Here is a 19,271-nt window from a genome sequence, read left to right on the forward strand (position 1 = left end):
AAAGGATTAAAAGAGAGGCTATTTAGTTTCCCAACTCTTCTAAAAAACAGATCAAATACAGATAGAGCTTTTGTCACTATAAATAAAATTAAGTAGTTCTGTTTAGGATTTATGTCCTATAGTAATATAAAGATGGAAGTCTTTAAATAACTTGAGGTTCTAAAGATAGAAAAGCATAAGTATGAAAATTATGAACTTCCTGTTTTTATGCCTCTCTCTAGTCTCCACAAAGTCAGGTATTTGGGCATGAGATGGAGGGATCACGACTTCTACCTGCAAAGCCCAGTTATGAACGACCTGGCATCTGGACCTCCTAGTCCACAGAAGTCACTTGGCATTGAGGCCCGCATCACCAAATCCTCCTTAGCATACACATTTTATAAAAGTACCATTATTTTAAACCCTCCAGAAACTCTAACTTTCCCTCTTATTTAAGTCCTGGATTTTGAGTACAACAGGTATTTCCTTTCATTTTAGTTCCTAAAAAAAGGTGCTAAGACATGAGAAAGAGGCCAGAGCTAGAGAAACTTAACTTCCACTAAAACCACAATCCTCAAATTAAAATTTCCTATTAATCATATGCCAGCCTCCTTCTCCAGAGCACTGAATGAACAGCAAAGTAAGACTTTAAGTTCACCAGTCTGGTATCTAGTAAAATTTGGCAACACCCACGGTCTTTGTTAGAAATCAAGAGGCATGTTATTCCCATTAGAATATTATTTGAATGGAAATATATTGAAAGAAATTTTAAAAAGCAGCTTATAAAATACAGACTCCAGTTCAATTTTTATTTGTATACAAAAATATATTATAATGGGAAAAGCATATTACTGTTTCCAACTATATATAATTAATTACAAATATCTTCATAAAAGCACTTTAAATTACAGGAGAGCTATGTTTTTAGAGAAAATACAATATTAGCATTGGATGTCTGTTCTAATTTGCTGCAAGCAGGCAAACAAATTCAGTTTCACCATCTAAATTGCCCAAAGATGAGCCTGAAGATGGCCTCGTGGCAACAAGCACTTGTCTCCATCACCTCTGGCAGCAAATTCTGTAGCTGATTTTACCAGGTCCTTGGAGCTTTGTAAAGTTTCTCCCCTTTGATAAAAGGACCCACAATTTCTCCTTGCTTCACATACCTGTAAATAGAAAATAGATAAGGTTATTTACCACCAAAGTTTACTGGCCCTGCACTTAACCAGATCACACCATCTCAACAGGCATCAAAGCACCAAACTTAATGGCAGGTTTCCCACAGCAAGTCTGTCTGATGAACTGGTATGACTGGGCAGCGGCTGCAATTTCCACAAAGCAGACAGGCTTGTTCTATCAGTTTCATACAAATTGTGCAGCGATTATACTAATCTCTGTCAAAACAGGCCTTAGTCCCCTGATGTACGATGGTACAGCGTGTGAGAAAATAGGCATTAAAATCTTCAAGTGGAAAAGACACAAGGCCTTTCTTACCTCAGATGCAGGCCTGCCTGAGAGTGTTAAGAAAAGTTATTTTTAAATAACCAGGTTTGGACCTGATTTTTCATATTTTACCTGGTTATTACCAGAGTGTAATATAAAATCTAATAGGGGGAAAAAAAGATTTTTCTTACAGAAAAATCAATTCTGTTGAAAAATTAAGGGGCTCAGCCAAAATTCTCCAAGCAAGCCTGCTCTGAAACTCTTGGTTCCCCCAAGAGAAGAGATGTTGCAACTTCTATCTCAGGTGTTCTCCTGGTCCTTCCAGCCCTTGAGATCCTGTCTTTCGGAAACAGAGTATATAGCAAGAGTCTCAGGATAACCTTCTTCTAGACCTCTCTTCGCAATGTTGTTAAGATCTGATATCTTCAGTTCCCAACATTTTTGGTCACACAAAATGGGGTACCATTAGAGTAACTGCCAAATGAAAAACAAGATATTGTGTACTTAATCTAGGTCTTTCGGTAGTTGGCATGAGTCTTTGGCTGGAACCAAAGTCAATTCTCTTTTGGGATCTAACCCTTTGGAGACCTCACCAAGCTCCTGATTCTAACCTGAGAAATGTCCCTGGTCCATGACATAGAACCTTCTGTCTGGTCGAGCCACTCCTCTAAAAAGCGATCAGGCCACCATGATTAAGCTCCAATCTTGCTCTAACAACTACTTTGCTCTCCATTTCTCAAACAATACACCATTGTTTGTGGGTGACCTATTCTCCTGCTTGGAAAGGCACATTGATCTACTTTAACACAAGCTTATCCTCAGAATTTCTTTCTGAGCCACCAGGGTCCTGTTTCTGAAGCTAAAGACGCCTTATGATGTAACTTCCTGCCTCCAGGCAAGCTGGTAAACATTATTGCACTTTATCAGAGGTATCAGTCAGTTTTCTGATTTTTCTCATGCCAGGCATGTACTCACTTGCTAATGTCCTGTCAAGATCAGCAATAAAGTCTTCTAGCTCTTTCGTGTCTCCCAGTTTGGCTGAAAAGCAAGAGTTCAAGTTCAGTTTCCATCAAAGACACTGGTGTTCTGAGTTCTCCAGGATTATGCAACCCCATTCTGCATCTCTCCATCTTTATAGAGCCTTTATTGTGCCCTGTACCAACCCCACATACCTGCTCCAACGTTTACAATCAACACAGAAACTTATTCTCTGATTAGCCTAAATGTTTCTCATTTTTTAATTCATGACCACACATCTCCTCCTCCCCCATGCCCACCCCAGCAACCTGAAGAAGACTTTCCCTTCACTGCCTTAAAAGTTATGTGGGAGCAAGGAGCAGTGAGGGAAGATCAAAAGTTCCTTTTTTTTTATGGTGTAGGATTTGAGTTACCAAGTCAAAAATATTTGCTGAGAGAGAACATGGCACTGTACAGAATGGACACCCAGTTTCTGTAATTCCTGCTAAACTTTCTGTTATGTTATTCTTATTCATGTTACAACCCCAGGTTAATGCTGCAGCCTGAGAATCCCCCCAGTGCAACATGAATATGGGGCCATTGTTCCTTGTCAGAATGGATATGGGAAGGTGACATGGGGTTTAGGTGGCAGGACAGCCTCATCCCATCCAGGTGCCTGCAGAAGGTAGTAAGTGAGTCCTTATCCTGACTTCATTGCCTCTATATCCTAAGTACTTTTTTCTGTATTTGCTGTAGTGTTCATCACTCATGCCTTCTCTGAAATGCATCACTAGACATTTTTATTAATTAACACCCACTAGCTACAAATGGCTTATTGTTCTTAGCTTTTAAAGGCAATTTGCCACCAGGATTTTTGCTCTTTCTTAATTCCTGCCTCTTAAGGATCAGGTAGCAAACCTGTGGGCATTTTAAGCTACTTTCTAGACTGCTGCCTCTCTGAATTCAAGTAGATCCATTACAGACTGAGGGCTGGACAAAGGGAGAATCCCCAGTGGCTACTAATATTGCTGTGTTAAGAAGAGAATTTTAAAATGCCTCTTTTGAAAAACAGGGAAAATCTGCCTTAATGCCAGAGTGAGAAAAAGGATAGGCTCTTCATATTTCTTTTTAACGATGTTCCATTTTTCTTGCATTCTGCAACTATTTTCAGCAAGTATAACATTTCTTAAGAAAAAAACTCCTTTTGTTTTCAAGAGGGCACTTGTCCAAAATAACAGAACATTCAGCTCTCTAGCTGGAGACACTTAACTCGCTCCAAAAAATAAGAAACTGCTCATGCATCCTTAAAAACTTTTTAGGAGGTCTATTAATATCACAACGGAGACAGGCTGGAGCTGCTATTTTGAATTATGTTAGATCATCGCCTTTCTCATAATGATGACCCATTTAATTGCTAAATGGGTAATCTGAAAGCATTAGTTTAATAGTTAATGCAATAAAAAGAATCCTACTTTCGACAAAGCCTAAATGCTGACTTTTAAATTCTAGAAAGCAACCAGTCTGGAAGAGCACTGTCATTATGTAGAGTCTTGATTATACCACAGGAGAGAGAAGAGAGTCTAAGTCTAGATATCGTCTGTCTCCCTGTGAATTCGGTTCCCTACCCCTACCCCCACCAAATTATCTGATTTCATTTTCACACTGACCAAAATCCTAAGAATTGGCATGTTCCAGCACTGCACTAAGATGCCAGTGTTATCTACTTGTCTTGCACATCTGGGGGAAGATTGGTCAGGGAGAAACGAGAAAAGTGGTTGAGAAGCACAGGGAAATAAAAAGGCAAAAAAACAAAAACCCTCACTCCAGTGAATGAACTTACCTTTGCGAGGAGTGACAGAGGGAGAGAGCAGAGTTGGAGTTGAGTCTGTTGGAGAATTCAGCTTTTCATCGCTGAAGCTGAAACTGTTCCTGCAAAGCGAATCTGCACCTTTTCAGGAATGAAAAAGGTACCCGTAAGAAATGGTTTTCAGTCCAGTCTATTGAGAACCAACAGTTTATCTCCAAAAGGAGTAAAAGTTGTAAATTTAGAGTAAAGAAAGCAGGTTGATTTCCAGATTTTACATTTATGCCCCCCAAAAGGGCAGGGGTGTTGATCTCTCCCACCTGGTGCCCCAGAGGCCCTTGCTTCTCTACAAAAAGAAAGCGTGGGGCCTCCCCTGGTGGCGCAGCGGTTGAGCGCTGGGTTGCGAGGCTGCCCACAGCCCCTGCAGCGCCAGTTAGATCACTGGCCACCAGCGAGGGTCCCACAAAAAAAAAAAAAAAAAAAGGAAAGAAAGCGTGAAGCAATCAGCACGGTCACAGCAGCCGCATCTGCAGCGCACAGGAGCCCACTGTCCAGGTGTCTACCTATCACTTGGCCATCATGTCATGTACCTGGCAAGGGATGTCGGAGGTAGCTGGGGATTTTAGACATAAGGAGTAATCTTCCCTGAAAAATGTCTCTTCCACCCTCTAAACCCCCAAAATAAAAACATGAAGTGAATCCCATGACTGAAAATCTTCCTGACAGCCTACATTCTGGGGATAAACTAGAGGGACAAAGACAATGATTTCTCCAGGGAGGTTGCCCATTATAGACACCTGCAGCTATTTCATGCCTTCCTTTATTCTCATATCCCCAAGGACCAGAGCAAGAGCCAGGAAAGGTCCCAGAAGTAGATTGTGCCAGGAGTCAAGGGAACCTGCTCAGCTTTTAAGTGCTCAGGAGCCCTTGAGCAAGACAGTTTCAGGGCCTTGGCTTACTCATCAACAAAATGGGAAGGTGAGCTAAGTAATCCTTCAAGTCCCTTCCAGCCCAGAAATTCCGAGATTCTATTTTTCTGTCCTGTCAAGGAGAAGGAAACCAGCCCATGGTGGGCCCTGGGTGTGTGGCTGTGACATAGAGGAGCATTGTGCACTAACGCAAGGGGTTCAAAGGCAGAGCAGGCGGCGGAAGCAGGATGTGGCCACTGAGGTCAAGAAGGTACAACCTCCTGGTTAAAACAAAACACAAAGCCAGCCAAGGTGGTAGCAGAGATGAGCTCTGGAGAGGTTTTTCAGGTGAGAGAGGGCAGCTAACTCATGAGGGCCTGGCAAGGTCCCAATCCTTCTTAAGTTTCACTCTCTTTAATCCACCTGCTCCCAGCGCTGGAAGAGGCAAAACCATTTTCTCTGGTCCCCTTAACTAAAAACTCACATAACTGTCACATAGGCCCAGAGTACAAAGGGTTTTCAGAAGCAGAGGCTTCTGATCTTAAGAGCATCCTCTTCATCCCCAAGAGGAGGCTGAAAGTTCTCTGGCACCTCACCTGTCTCCCTCTCCTCTGACCAGGTGGCCATCTTGTCCTCCCGACACACACACCCCCATCTTGTCTGCTTTCCCAAAACTGCCCAACCCTCACAACCTTTTCTCCTTTCAGAGATTCAGCCTGGTCACTTATGACTACCACCTTCTTTTTTTCATTTTTCCCCAGAAATTTCATGATGGATACCTACTGAGATTCAAAATGCTGAAACTCAAACTTCTATTTCCCAAAAAATGTATTCCTCAGAACAGTGGTCCCTTGGAAAAGAAGAGCTGAGTGATCAACAAAGTTTGAGAACACTGATCACCTTGGAGATACTCACTGTCATTCGCTTTTAAAGTCCCTGAGAAGTCTGTGATAAGGAAACCAGTTTAGCCCTAACTCCCAAGTTTACATGACCATGGGACACCTGTTTTGTGGCACCCCTGTTATTATTTCTCAGGACACTTGTAGTTGGTGGAGCTCAATGTAGGAAGCCCTTCTGCTGGCTCTGTCAGCTGAGCCCACCTCCAGAACAATCTGGATTTTCTCAAGGGAAAGCCTTTCCCTACATACAGAAAGTGGTCATGCCTCCTGCAGCCTACAGTGGGGCATTGCTATTTATCACCAAGCAATGGGTGGGAGACTCAACACAGACAGAATCTGAGAAACCTGTGGGGAAAAGATGAAGTAAGACGGGGGCAGAGAAACCAAGGCCTTGTACTCAGACTCCTGAGGTAGAAGGAAGGAATATGAGGCCCTTGGCACATGACTATTTGCTCTGAATGACACTTAAGGCCATCATCCCCATTCCTGACCCAGAGGGTCAAACCCAGAGACTTGCTGATCCAGACCTCAGTGGCCACACCTCTAGGCTCTATCTCCCAGGAGCAGTTGGCTCTTGAGAGCCAGTTTTACTACCACACCTCACTCCACCCCACCCTACAGCAGCCCCTGCCCTTGCTTTGGATTTCATCTCTAATCTGCCTCAGCCCTCCAGCAATTTTACATGTACATGTTCTCCTTTGGGAAGGGGAAACTCAAAACTGTCTCTCCCGCTCACCCTCCTCCCTCAATGTAATAAAACCTAATGCCATTGAGTCTTCAGTGAAGGAATGACCTAGACATGGAAAAGATATTTGCAAAATATAGAGAAAAAGGATTCCAGGGATGATTCAGGAAAAGTGAGGTGGTTCAGGTGGTTTGAGGAGAGTCTGTAGAGAATGAGCCAGACAACACTGACCTCACATCTCTTCTCTTACCCTTTAAGGCCTGGTACTAAGTGCTTTCTTGATGCAAGTATTTTCCTCAAGCTCAAAAAATACATAAATGAACTAAGTTTTACTTGACAAACTCAACTGCAACCAAACTATTAAATAATCAGAAGTTGCCTCTTGTCACTGATAAATTCATGTAACTACCGTTATGAGGGAGATACTGGTGATAACATCTCTATGTTTAAAAATACCCACATGCAGGTTTATCAGCACAGCATATGCTTACTTTCCCCTCCCCCACCTCAACACACACACACACACACACACACACACACACACCCCTCACTGCCACACCTTGATGGGTTCTGTCAAGCCTCTTTTCAGAATTCCAGTGTTCAATCTGGCCAAAAATTGACTTCAGGCTCCAAAATGTTCAACCATTAAAAAGAAATCAACTTCCAGCATCCTCGAGCCAAAACTCCCCATAGTTTCTTCCCCGCTGTGGTCATACTCTATACACATCATTTATGAAAGAGCTGACAAGTACAACCTCAAGAGCCCCTAAGCTACTCTGGGCCCAGTAGAAGCTGCCTCTACAGAGCTGTGTGGCAGAAGATGAGGTGAGAAAGCTGTGTGACCGTGCAAGTCACTTCCTACTGCCTTCTAAGCCTCAGTTTCTTCTTCTGCAAAAGGGAACAATGACCTAGGGGCTCCATGTATGATATAATGGATTTCATGATTACATTCTAAAGGTGCAGGCAAAAGGAAAGATAGCTTGCCTGGGAGAGAGAACAGATCAAGATTCTAGACCCTGCGGTCCTCCTCTTCTTCACACAGCAGCACAAATTAAGATAAGTTCATCTTCAGAGACACGCTAGAACAAGCCTTCTGAGAACAAGCCACCAACACAGTAGTAGTCCTCTCTTCACCCTTTAGCCAAGAAAGTTTCATTCCACTACAATGAACAAGATCCCACACTAGGCTTTGAAGTACATAAAAAGCCCAACTTATTCTTTCCACTTCCCCTGGAACTCTATTCCTTGCAAAGTCACAGTCAGTTATTCTGATAAGATGACAACACTGTGTCGCTGGCTGAACATATATTCAGGTATTATTGCCCAACCACAGGGCCAGGTGTCGCTATTAAAAGAGGCTCAAGGGACCATAGCAGTGGTGATTTGGGGAACATTGGCAGGTGACAATACTAGGTATTTTAGGACCTTGCAGCATTTACTTCAATTGGCTGTAAAGCCCCATATCACAAATTTCCCAAAGTCCATTAGAAATGCCCCTAGCAAGTCAACTTAGTGTGTAAAAAGCCAGGAACCTCAAATTTAGACACCAAGTTTTCTAAGACGCCATGAAAAGAAATGTAAACACATTAAGTACACAAACATCTAACTTTAGGTGCACCAACAGAGCTTGAGAGACTCAGCTGCAAAAACAGGCTTGTTTAAAAGGTAAATGTGCTTTCTTAGTTTGGGAGCAGAGAGAAAGGTAATTTCAGGTTAGCACCAACATGAGCTGCTCCAGGGGGAAGTAAAACCACAGACATAAACCTTGCCCAGAGTTCCTATAAATATAGAACGAGACCACATGTTTAAGGCAAGCAAACTATAGTAATTAACTGAGAAAAAGAAAGTCTTGAACCTCTTTCCCTTTTGCCACAGGGAATGGTACAAATATTGGGGTGGGAGGGGGTGAGGATGAGACCTTCTCCTCCAAATCTAAATTCTGACAGCCTGTGTGATAGAATAAGAAAGAGCCACTTTATTCCGTGCTTCCCCTGTCCACTGCTCAGTCTCTCTGGACACCTCACCACCAGAGTGAGACGTGTCATACCTCCCTCCCCCCTGGAATTCCTAGCACAGCACCGGGGCAATCTGAGGGCTCCCAGCTCCTCACTCTTTCAGGACTTGGACAAGTTCAGCTTCTAGTTTCGATGATTTCTATGCCACATCAGCAGGCATGCTCCCTGTTATGGTGGCACCCAGGGTCCAAGGTCACTATCCCAGTGCCAGGCTCCAAGAGTCTAGGCAAATATAAACAGGCCGTTCTAAGTCTTGCACTTGCTAAAGAAACCAGTTCCTTATTCCCTAAAATGACCCCACTGTTGCACACTGTATCGTCATAGCCCCAGCATAGACAGTACACTTCAGACCTTTTCTGTTAAATTGCAAGATACTTCCTACCTCAGAGGAAAAAACTAAGTGAAAGCTCACTACATCCAAGATATAAGTCCATGTCACCTTTCAAATTCAGGTTAATATTATAAACTTCTTATGAAATCAACCAGGAGAAACAAATGAACAAATTGGTTAAAATTTAGTAATTATGAGATAAAACTTGATTAAACACTTTTGAGAAGTCATGGTGTACATGTATAGTTTTGAAAATACAAAAATGAAAAAGTCTTTAAGGACCTCCCTGGTGGCGCAAGTGGTTAAGACGCAACCTATGAAGCTATCTGAAGCCTCTGCAGCACAAGTTCAATCCCCATGGCCAGGGAGCAGCTCACATGGCGCAGCAGACCTCTCCTGACTTACCCGCTGCTCCCCTCAGCAGTGTATTTCAGTCAATCTGCCTGTTCTGTTCCCCACTCTGTCTCTGGTAAATCCTCTCACACACACACCCCCAACCCCCGCACCTCTGGCCTGTACCCCAGTTCTTGTAAGTGTAAATAAATAAATCTTTTTAAAAGAAAAGTCTTTAATAATAATAATAAGTTCAAACCAAAGATGTTTACTATTCCTGAAACATGTCTGAGTATCAAGTTTGAACAACACTGCCCTCATTCCTAATTGCACTGCCTTTTTACTGCTGAAGTTAAAATTACTCCCACTAAAGTGTTTGATATTACCTGTTGGAACACAAGTCCAGGGAAAGGAACAAGGCTATTTTGTTTAGATGACCACCACCACCCCACCCCCGCCTGATTCGAACGCTTACCCTACAATAAAGATAACTTGCAAATTGTTGTTTGGGCCCACTTCTTATCTTACGAGGATTCCCTATAAGGGGAACAGGAAAGAGTATTTCTTTATTAAATTTCTGTTCTTTTCTTTCTATGTAACTTGCTTGTATTGAATGGAAGAAGAAATGGGTATTTCTTTCTTTTAAGATGTAAGCAACCTAAATCCTTTTTTTATGGAGAAAGGAAGTTTCTTCAAAAAAACAGGGATGCAGTAAGTACATCTTCAGAGCAATCACGCTATGAAAGGTAGAGTGAAAAACCAAGTTAACAAGGATTTAGGGCTTCAAACATAATATTTGCAAGCAAGATACTGACTCAAAGGTATCTGATCAATGTCATATAACATGTACATGCACTCTAATGCTTTGTTGAAAGCATTAAACAGAGCATTTTTTTTTCCCCAGTCATGAACTTATGGATATTTCTAAGAGTAGCCTTTTAATATTACAGCTAGAGAAACTGAAGTCTGCTCATCGCCCTGGGCGCTAATGACCCAACTATATGACCATTGCCTTGAAGAGACATGGACAACACACCCATCATTAATAAACAGACACTGATTAGTGTTCAGTGGAACTTGTCTATTCCTGAGAACCTGGCTCCCATTCCAGCCAACCAGCAAGATCTCAGAAAGCCACATGGTTCTGCTACCTCATCAGGAAAATGGCAATAACAGTGCCTATCTTACAGGACCAGAGTAGAGATCACACGAGATAACACACTTAAAGCACAGCAAACAGGTCACGAAGAGAAAGAGTGAATAAACGATAGGAATTAGAATGAGGGTTTGGTAGAAATGAGCTGTTGTTATTCTCATCCAGATGTCTCTTGGTGGACTAAATTTCAGATCTACCTCTCTCAAACATTCTTTTCCACCAAAAAACATCAAACAGACAAATGATTATAACAAATGTCTGTGCTCAATTCTTGGCAGCAATTAAAATACACATATTATGTGCTTCCTTAAGAAATTACCATTTAAATACACACAGCTCCTGCCAAGACTATCTAACCAGTCGTGTGGGAGACAAGATAGATATACTAAAGAAAAAACTCATGTCATCAGTCTTCTTTTTACCCTCTCAATTACTTCTCTAACCACCAAACTAAGGGTTAGTTTAACAGTTAACAAGAGAAGCAGACAGGAAAACACACACATATACCCAAAGAAAAACTACAGACTATTATTCCAAATATCTCCTCCAAAACTGTTAAAAAATGTGCTTTGAGTGCCTCCTCCAAACTCCTGAAAACAGATCCCAGATGTGAAATCCTACCCAGGGGGAGTTGCAGTCACCCATGAATGGGCGAGCTCAAGGCTGTATTCGGCTGAATATTGCTGAGCCTCAGATGGATTTTCTTTGCTCTAGAGCGCCAGTGAACACACTGATGCAGCTTTCTTCCCCATGGGGAGGAGACTATGCTTGATGAATAACTTGCTCTATGCCCCAGGAGAAGGAGACAAACTTAAGTTGCCCAGAGATAAGGAGACAAATTTCAAAAAATTTAAATTTGCCTTTGAAATTGGAATTAAGTAGCATAGCCATCAGCAACAAGGTCCAAAAATGCAAAATGAAAAATTAACAGTATACTATTATATTTCCTTTTACCCCCAAAACTGCAATTAGAGCTAACTCTTGGGCAGGGCTACCAGGGAAACTCACACTGGAACTAGGGCTTCTGACTCAAACCATGAAGAGGGTGGCGTGTGCCCTTTATCCCTTTTTAGGAGGCCAACTCATGTTAAGTGTAGGACACTCTCCTTGCCTTGCAGCAAGAGAGAGTCTGTGAATTCAAAAGAAGAGAATCACAAGGAAAGGTTGTTGCCTTTACTTCCAGTGTCAAGGGCAGCAAAAGAAATGGCATCTACACTTGTAACTCATCTAGGGATTGAAGTCTCAAGTGTGACCCAGAAGAATTTAAAACACACTTTGAAAAATAATAAGTAATCCAGGATTTGAAAACCAACAATTACACACTATTGAAAAGTCCCCCAATTTGCTGTTTGGTACCTAAACAGGCACTCATACATAATCCTGCAGGACAGTATAAGTTCCTGAAAAAGCGGTCTCTCTTTATATTCTTGACTCCCCTGTTATGAGAAAGGTCATCAGAAGCACCTCTGTACCCATCTGCGCTCTGACTACCCCTCCATCCTAGGCAGGAGTCCGCAGACCCTTTGGTGGACTTTGCTAAAGGAAGGGAGATTCTTTGTAAAGTACTTGAACTTGGCAGTGCCAGGAAGTTTCAAAACCCCCAGGCACTAGGGGCTGCTGGTTGCTGAGGGCCAGAAAAAAGTTCAAGAAGTTATTTCAGAAATCCCAAGAACATCGGCTTATGAAACTTTTCCTGATTTCATAAATGTTTTCCCCCATTCCCATATCACTTGCCCCACATCCTCTGAAAAGTTACTGCTTATAGGAGAGGGAGGGGGGCAGGGGTAAAAGGAGGGAGAGGAACTGGACAGGCCTGGCTTGGGTCCCAGGAGTGCACTCTGCAAGAGGGAGGGCAAGATGCTTAAATCCCTCCTGCCTCATGACACCTGCAGGTGGCTGGCAGACCAGCCTGCTGGCCCACTGGGCCTACCACCCTGGAAACTTAACTGCCCCAGCTCCTAAAGACTGCCTGGAGCTTCAGGGTTTGCTGTGTCCTGCCCCACCCCTGGCTTAGAGATAGGCAAACTGAGGCCATAATGCTCCTTCCTGGGCTGCCTCCAGGGAGTCCCCGGGGCTCCAGGCACGGCCTGGCAGGCGCCACTTACTCTCCGAGTCGCTGAAGCCGCTGCTGTCGCTAACGCTGGCGCTGCTCCGCCGCTTCATGCGCTCCAGGTGTTCCTCGTAGTGGAAGTGGCGCTCGTGGAAGGGCGATGCGAAGTCGGCCAGCACCGCGTCGAACTCGCACAGCGCGTCGGTCAGATCCCCCGCCGCGGCCGAGTCTAAGGCCGGGGCTGCGGGCAGGAATGGAGGTTCTCAGGGGCGTGGGGGGCCGCGCGCTTGCCAAGTGACAGCCACGTGGTGGCAGCTGCTCCTTACCTTGTGTCTTTCCACCCTCTCAACACCCACGCCCACAACTTTGAGATGAGAAAAGTGAGCCTCCGCCCGGCCCAGCGAGGCTGCAGACCGTTTGGTCACCCCGCTAAGCGGCACAGCCCAACTTTTCCACTGCCGGGTACCTGTGCCCACGCCTGCTCCTGGGGGGCGCGGCCGCGGGGGGAGCATGAGTCAGGGCGCACCCGTTACGTGTGGGGCTCGAGTTCCCAGGCTGGTGTGGAAATTTAGGGGCAGGGTCCCGGAGTGAAGACCGGGAGGCCGAGGTGGGGGATACAGGGCTCCCCTCTCGCTGTCACCCGCCCGCAGGGCCGGGGCTGGAAGGGGACCCGCCACTCACCTGCAGCCGCGGCCGCGGCGGGGTTGCGCTGCGCGGAGGGAGGCTTCATGGGACGGGTTTTGCCCTCGCAGGGAGGTGCTGACCTGGGGCCACGTGGACTTTGGCGCGGGCCGGAGTGGCCGCGGGCTCGCTCTCCGCGCTGCGCTCTGCTCTGCTCTGCTCTGCTCTGCTCTGCTCTGCTCGCCGCCTTCGCCCGGCCGCGCCGCTCCCAGCGCCGCGCGCTCCCCGCTCTCCCCGCAGTGCCCGCCACCCGCCGGTGCTGCCGCCTTATAGCCGCGGGCGGAGGCGAAGGCGGGACGACGGACGGGCACGACGGGGCGGGGCCGCGGAGCTGGGGCCCCACGCGTCCGCCCCGGCGCTGCTGCGCGGCGGAGCAGGGGACGCCCCTGTAGCGGCCCCCGCGCGCCGGCACCACCCTCGCCACACGCCCCCTCCAGGGAACCGCAGTGACGCTGAGGTCCGGAGCCCAGGTTACAGCCCCAAATATTTACCCGCCGCTTTCCCGCGCGCCCTGACAACCCCACCCATGAAAGTGTCTTTGGCGTCACCAGAGCCGCAAAGAGTTTACACTTCTGCTGCAGCTCCTTTGCTTCCCGCTGTGCATCCCTAACCTCCCGGGCCTCAGTTTCCTCACCTGTGAGATGGAAGGGCTGAGCCTGCTGAGTTTGCTGTGATAAATAAAGTAGCTGGAGGTTAGGAGACCCAAAGATACAGAAGGTGTCTCCCACACGCCCCCATCCCCTAATCCCCAAGGGGTTTAAGGATTGCTGGTGGATGGAATGGAGAAAGTAAGGCACAACACAAACTAAAGTTGGTGGCGTAGAAGTACTTATGACCTTAATTGTTTCCACCCCAGGGTGGGGAGGTTGGGGGGGGCGGGGGCGGAGAGACACCTAGAGTCCTGGGTGTTCACACCAGCTACTGAGTTTGTTGGGGAAGAAATTACTTCATAGAAGCTACATTGAGCTTCTATGAAGCTCGGTGTGCACCCTAAGCCACCCAGACCAGAAATCTGATTGGGGGACCAGTCATGGCCATGAATAACTCCCCACTCCTAGAACACCCTAGAGCTTGCGCTGCCTAATTCCGTAGTTACTTGCCACAGGTGACTATTTAAATGTAAAGCAATTACAAAGGAAAAAATGCAAACATTCACTCCTCAGTCGCACTAGACACAGTTTAAGTGTTCAACAGCCATCAATGCAGTGTCTCCTGACCATAAACTGACCTCAGAGAAAAGCAGGACAACTTAGGTGCCAGGTCCTGGCATGCACCATCGCCAGCCCCACAGCAACCCCGAGAGGTAGAAAAACTTCTATTTTACAGGTGGGAAAACTGAGGAACAGACAACCATCTGCAGCAATGTAGTGACATAAAGTCAGGTCTGTTTTCAGGGCCTCACCCTCCCTTCTTTCCCCTGCATTAGCTGGAGAAACTGAGCAGCCAGGAGGAAGAGCCTCCAAACAGAGGAGCAGATAGCCTAGAAGCCACTAGGCAAGGCGTTTGCATCTTTCTTTTTTCCTCTTTTCCCCATCTCCCCTTTTAATTCTTTGTTCCCCCTTCTTTCTTCCTTCCTTGTCTTTGACTTGCCCATGGCGCCCACTGGTGATGCTCTCAGCTAACCAGGAAGCCATTAATTTGGGACCTTAGACCAAGGAGCTGCCTTCCAAATGCAACTCTCATCTTGGCCAGGACTGGGGTACATACTGCTGAACATCCCAGCCTGATTCTTGAGCATCATGGTTCAGGGTCCCTCTTAGCTAAGGCAAGCTCATCTACAAAAGAGCCTACAAAAGAGCCCCACTTCTTAGCAGCCATGCTAACTGATGGAGTATCTACCAGGAGAGATTAGTTGTTGCTGTCACATACAACCCACTCTAAAGAGATTTGCCCCAGCACTGGGGAGATGGATAGGTAGGAGGCCAACTATTACCTCCTCTAGATTGAGAGTCACTTTGGTTATAAAGAACTACTGTTCTCTTTTTCCTAATTATAAATGTAAATTCAGAAAATTGGTTATAACACTCTATATAGCAGAGTATTGAGAACACATTAATTTGTCAGTTACTTCAGATATTTTTTGAGGTATTGTGTCCTTAATGCAAAAAAGTACACAATTCTTGAGTGTACAGGTTGGTAAATTTTCACTTATGTATACACCTGTATAATTATCATCCAGTTCAACATATAGTATTTTATCACCATCTAAAATGGTCTCTATTTCATTTTTCAGGCAATTGCACCCCAGAAGTAACCCTTACAGTAACTTCTGTTCTGCATTCTGTCACCAGGAGTTAGTTTTACTAGTTCTGCAATTCCATAAAATCATACTGTCTTTATTCTTTTACATTTTGCTTCTTTTTTTTTTAAAGATTTATTTATTTTTATACAAGAACTGGGGTACAGGCCAGATGTGCGGGAGGGTGAGAGGATTCACCGGAGACAGAGAGGGGAACAGAACAGGCAGACTGACGAAATACACAGCTGAGGGGAGCAGCAGGAGAGACAGGAGAGGTCCGCTTAGCCATGTGGGATTCTCGCTGGCTGTGCTGCAGAGGCTGCGGATAGCCTCACAGCACTGCACTCAACCACCTGCGCTACCAGAGAGGCCCTACATTTTGCTTCTTTTGCTTAATCTAACATCATGAGATTCATCCATATTGTTGCAATATTAATCCATCCTCCTACTCATGGACTTCTGAGTTGTTGTTGTTATTGCAAATAGTGGTGCACTGAGTGTTCTTGTACCTCTCTTCTTATGTACATAAATAAGAGTGCCTAGAATATATATCTACAAGTTGAAAACCAAATTAGTTTGATTACTCTAATCAGTGGATGTTATAAACAAAACTGCTGTGATGTGATTGTATGTTTCTTTTGATGCACATAAATACTTCTCTTTTTGTTGTTTTTTTTTTTTTTAAGATTTATTTATTTATACAAGAACCAGGGTACAGGCCAGATGTGCGGGAGGGTGAGAGGATTCACCAGAGACAGAACAGGGAACAGAACAGGCAAACTGACAAAATACACTGCTGAGGGGAGCAGTGGGTGAGACGGGAGAGGTCTGCTGCACCATGTTGGTATCTCCCCGGCTGGCCGGGATCAAACCCACAGTGCAGCAGCTGTGGACAGCTTCACAGCGCTACGCTCAACCATCTGTGCCACCAGGGAAGCCCATAAATACTCACTCCTCTTGAGTTTATAACTAGGACTGGAATTTCAGAATCACAGTAAAGACCTCTGTTAAGCTTTCAAAGATAATGCCAGTTTTCTGGAGTGGGTAAATCTACACTCCCACCATCAATGTGTAACAATTCCAGTTGCTTTGTATTTTTGTCAACATATGATACTGTTTGAAAAGCAGACACACAGACCAATGGAATTGTACTGAAAACCCAAAAATAAAGCCACACATGTATGGACAAGTAATCCATGACAAAGGAGCAAACAATGTGCACTGGAACAAGGAAAATCTCTTCAATAAATGGTGATGGGAAAATGGACCGCCACATGCACAAGAATGAAACTAGATTACTACCTCCCATGATACACAAAACCAACTTTTGAGCAAAATGGTTAAAAGACTTGAATGTAAGACCTGAAACCATAAAATATATAGAAGAAAACATAGGCACAACACTCCAGGACACACATCTCAGAAACATCTTTGAGGACTCAGCCCCAGAAGCAAAGAACATGAAGGAAAAGAGAAACAGCTGAGACTACATCAAACTAAAAAGCTTCTGGGCAGCAAAGTAGATAATACCCAAAATGGAGACACCCGACAGATTGGGCAGAAATATTTGCACTCCACATAACCGATAAGGGACTGATATCAAAGATCTATAAAAAGCTTACACAACTCAACAAAAACAAAGCGAAGAACCCAGTCAAAAAATGAGAACTAAAAAGACACTTTTCCAAAGAGGAAATGCAAATGGCTGACAGGTATATGAAAAAAAAGTTCAACAACACTTATAATCAAGGAAATGCAAATCAAAACCACAATGAGATACCACCTCACACTGGCGAAAATGGCCCATATTAAAGAAACTGGCAACAACAAATGCTGGCGAGGATGTGGAGAAAAAGGAACCCTTTTACACTGCTGGTGGGAATGCAAACTGGTCCAGCCACTATGGAAGGCTGTGTGTAGGTTTCTCAAATTACTAAAAATGGAGCTACCATATGGCCTATCAATTCCACTACTAGGAATTGATCCAAAGGATACAAAAACATTAATTTGAAAAGAAGCTTGCACTCCTATGCTTACTGCAGCATTATTTACAATAGCTAAGATACAGAAACAACCTGAATGTCCAAAAACAGATGAAAGGATCAAGAAGACATAGTATTTATACATAATGGAATACTATTCGGCAATCAAAAATGATAAACTCAAGCTATTCTACAGCAACATGAATGGAGCTATAAATTATGCTCAGTGAAATACATCAGAAGAGAAAGCAAAATATTGGATGGTTTCATTTATAGGAGGAATATAAGGAAACCAAACAAAGGGTAAAAAAAAAAGAGAGAGAGAGAGAGAGACAAAACTTGCAGGCAAACTACAGATCTAAGGCAATCAGCAGGGGAAGGGAGGGAGATGGGTCAAAAGAGGGGAGGAAGAGCAAAAAGGACCCTGATGTGGTGGGAGATCTATGGGGACTACTCCTGAGCAGAGAAATCAAATATTGTACAAAATAATGTACAAAAATGAACATGTAAGAAAATAAAAAAATTTAATTAATCAAAAAGTAAATAAGTGGGCCTCCCCTGGTGGCGCAGCGGATGAGTGCTGGGCTGCGAGGCTGCCTGCAGCCTCTGAAGCACCGGTTAGATCCCCGGCCACCAGGCGAGGGTCCCACATGGCGCGCAGACCTCTCCTGCCGGCCCGCTGCTCCCCTCAGCAGTGTACTTCGTCAGTCTGCCTGTTCTGCTCACCCCTCTGGCTCTGGTGAATTCTCTCACCCTCCCGCACTTCTGACTGTACCCAGTGCTTGTATAGATAAATAAATAAATCTTTAAAAAAAAAAAAAGTAAATAAGTAAAATTTTAAAAATGACCGATTTGTGAGTTTTAATCACTCTAATGAGTGACTGGCTTTTTACTGTAGTTAGTTCTTTCTTTTTCCATCTTTTCCTAATAAGTTCAACTGGCCACCTTTTCTTATTTTTCTTAAGATTTATTTTATTTATTTATGCATACAAGAACTGGGGTCTAGGACAGAGGTATGGTGGGGGCAGGGGTGAGAGGACTCACCAGAGATGGGTAGCAGACAGGCAGATCTACTAAAATACACTGCTGAGGGGAGCAGCAAGTAAGACAGGAGAGGTCTGCTGTGGCATGTGGGTTAGCTCCCTGGCAGGGGGACTGCACTCATGCCTCAGTGGCTGTCGACAGCTTGATAGCACTGAGACTTTAACCCCTGCACCACCAGGGAGGCCTTCAAATATTTTTTTAAAGGAGGTAAAACAACATTGGTTTCAGGTGTACAACAAAATGATTCAATATTGCTTATAGTGTGAAATGAGTACAACAATCATTCTAGTTAGCATATATCATCACGCAATTACAGAATTTTTTTCTTGTGATGAGAACATTTAAGATTTACTCTCTCACCAACTTTCAAATATATGATACAGTGTTATTAACTAGAATCACTAAGTTGTACATTTCATCCCCATTACTTATTTTATAAATAGAAGTTTGAACCTGAACAAAACATTCAAATATTTCTTAGATGAGAAAGAGTAACAAAGTTGAAATTCCCTGCCTTCCCAGAGACAACCAATACCCATGAATTTGGTAAGTAGCCTCCCAGCTCATATTTTTGTACCTAAACTATGTTTATATGTTAACATCAAAAAGAGCAGAGTATTGCTTAATGTGGTTTTTTAATTTACATAACTACTTTCATGCTGCAACATGCTTTGTTTTCACTCAACATTGTTTTTACATATGTTGATACACAACAATCTAGTTTCTTCATTTTATCTGCCAAATAGAAATCCACTGAATGGCTAT

The 19,271-nt window shown here is 44.2% G+C and overlaps 1 protein-coding gene across 1 annotated transcript; it reads right to left on the reverse strand.

Annotated features, from left to right (window-relative positions):
• Window positions 1–2,332: 2,332 nt before the first annotated feature.
• RGCC (regulator of cell cycle) lies at window positions 2,333–13,290 on the reverse strand (the record flags this gene model as incomplete). The annotated part of the gene is made up of 4 exons (XM_084235318.1): window positions 2,333–2,460; window positions 4,220–4,327; window positions 12,616–12,801; window positions 13,242–13,290. The coding sequence occupies 4 exons, from the start codon at window positions 13,288–13,290 to the stop codon at window positions 2,333–2,335; spliced, it is 471 nt and encodes a 156-aa protein (XP_084091444.1).
• Window positions 13,291–19,271: the final 5,981 nt, after the last annotated feature.

The sequence above is a fragment of the Talpa europaea genome (assembly GCF_964194135.1).
Source record: "Talpa europaea genome assembly, chromosome: 6".
In the NCBI taxonomy this organism is placed as follows: domain Eukaryota; kingdom Metazoa; phylum Chordata; class Mammalia; order Eulipotyphla; family Talpidae; genus Talpa; species Talpa europaea.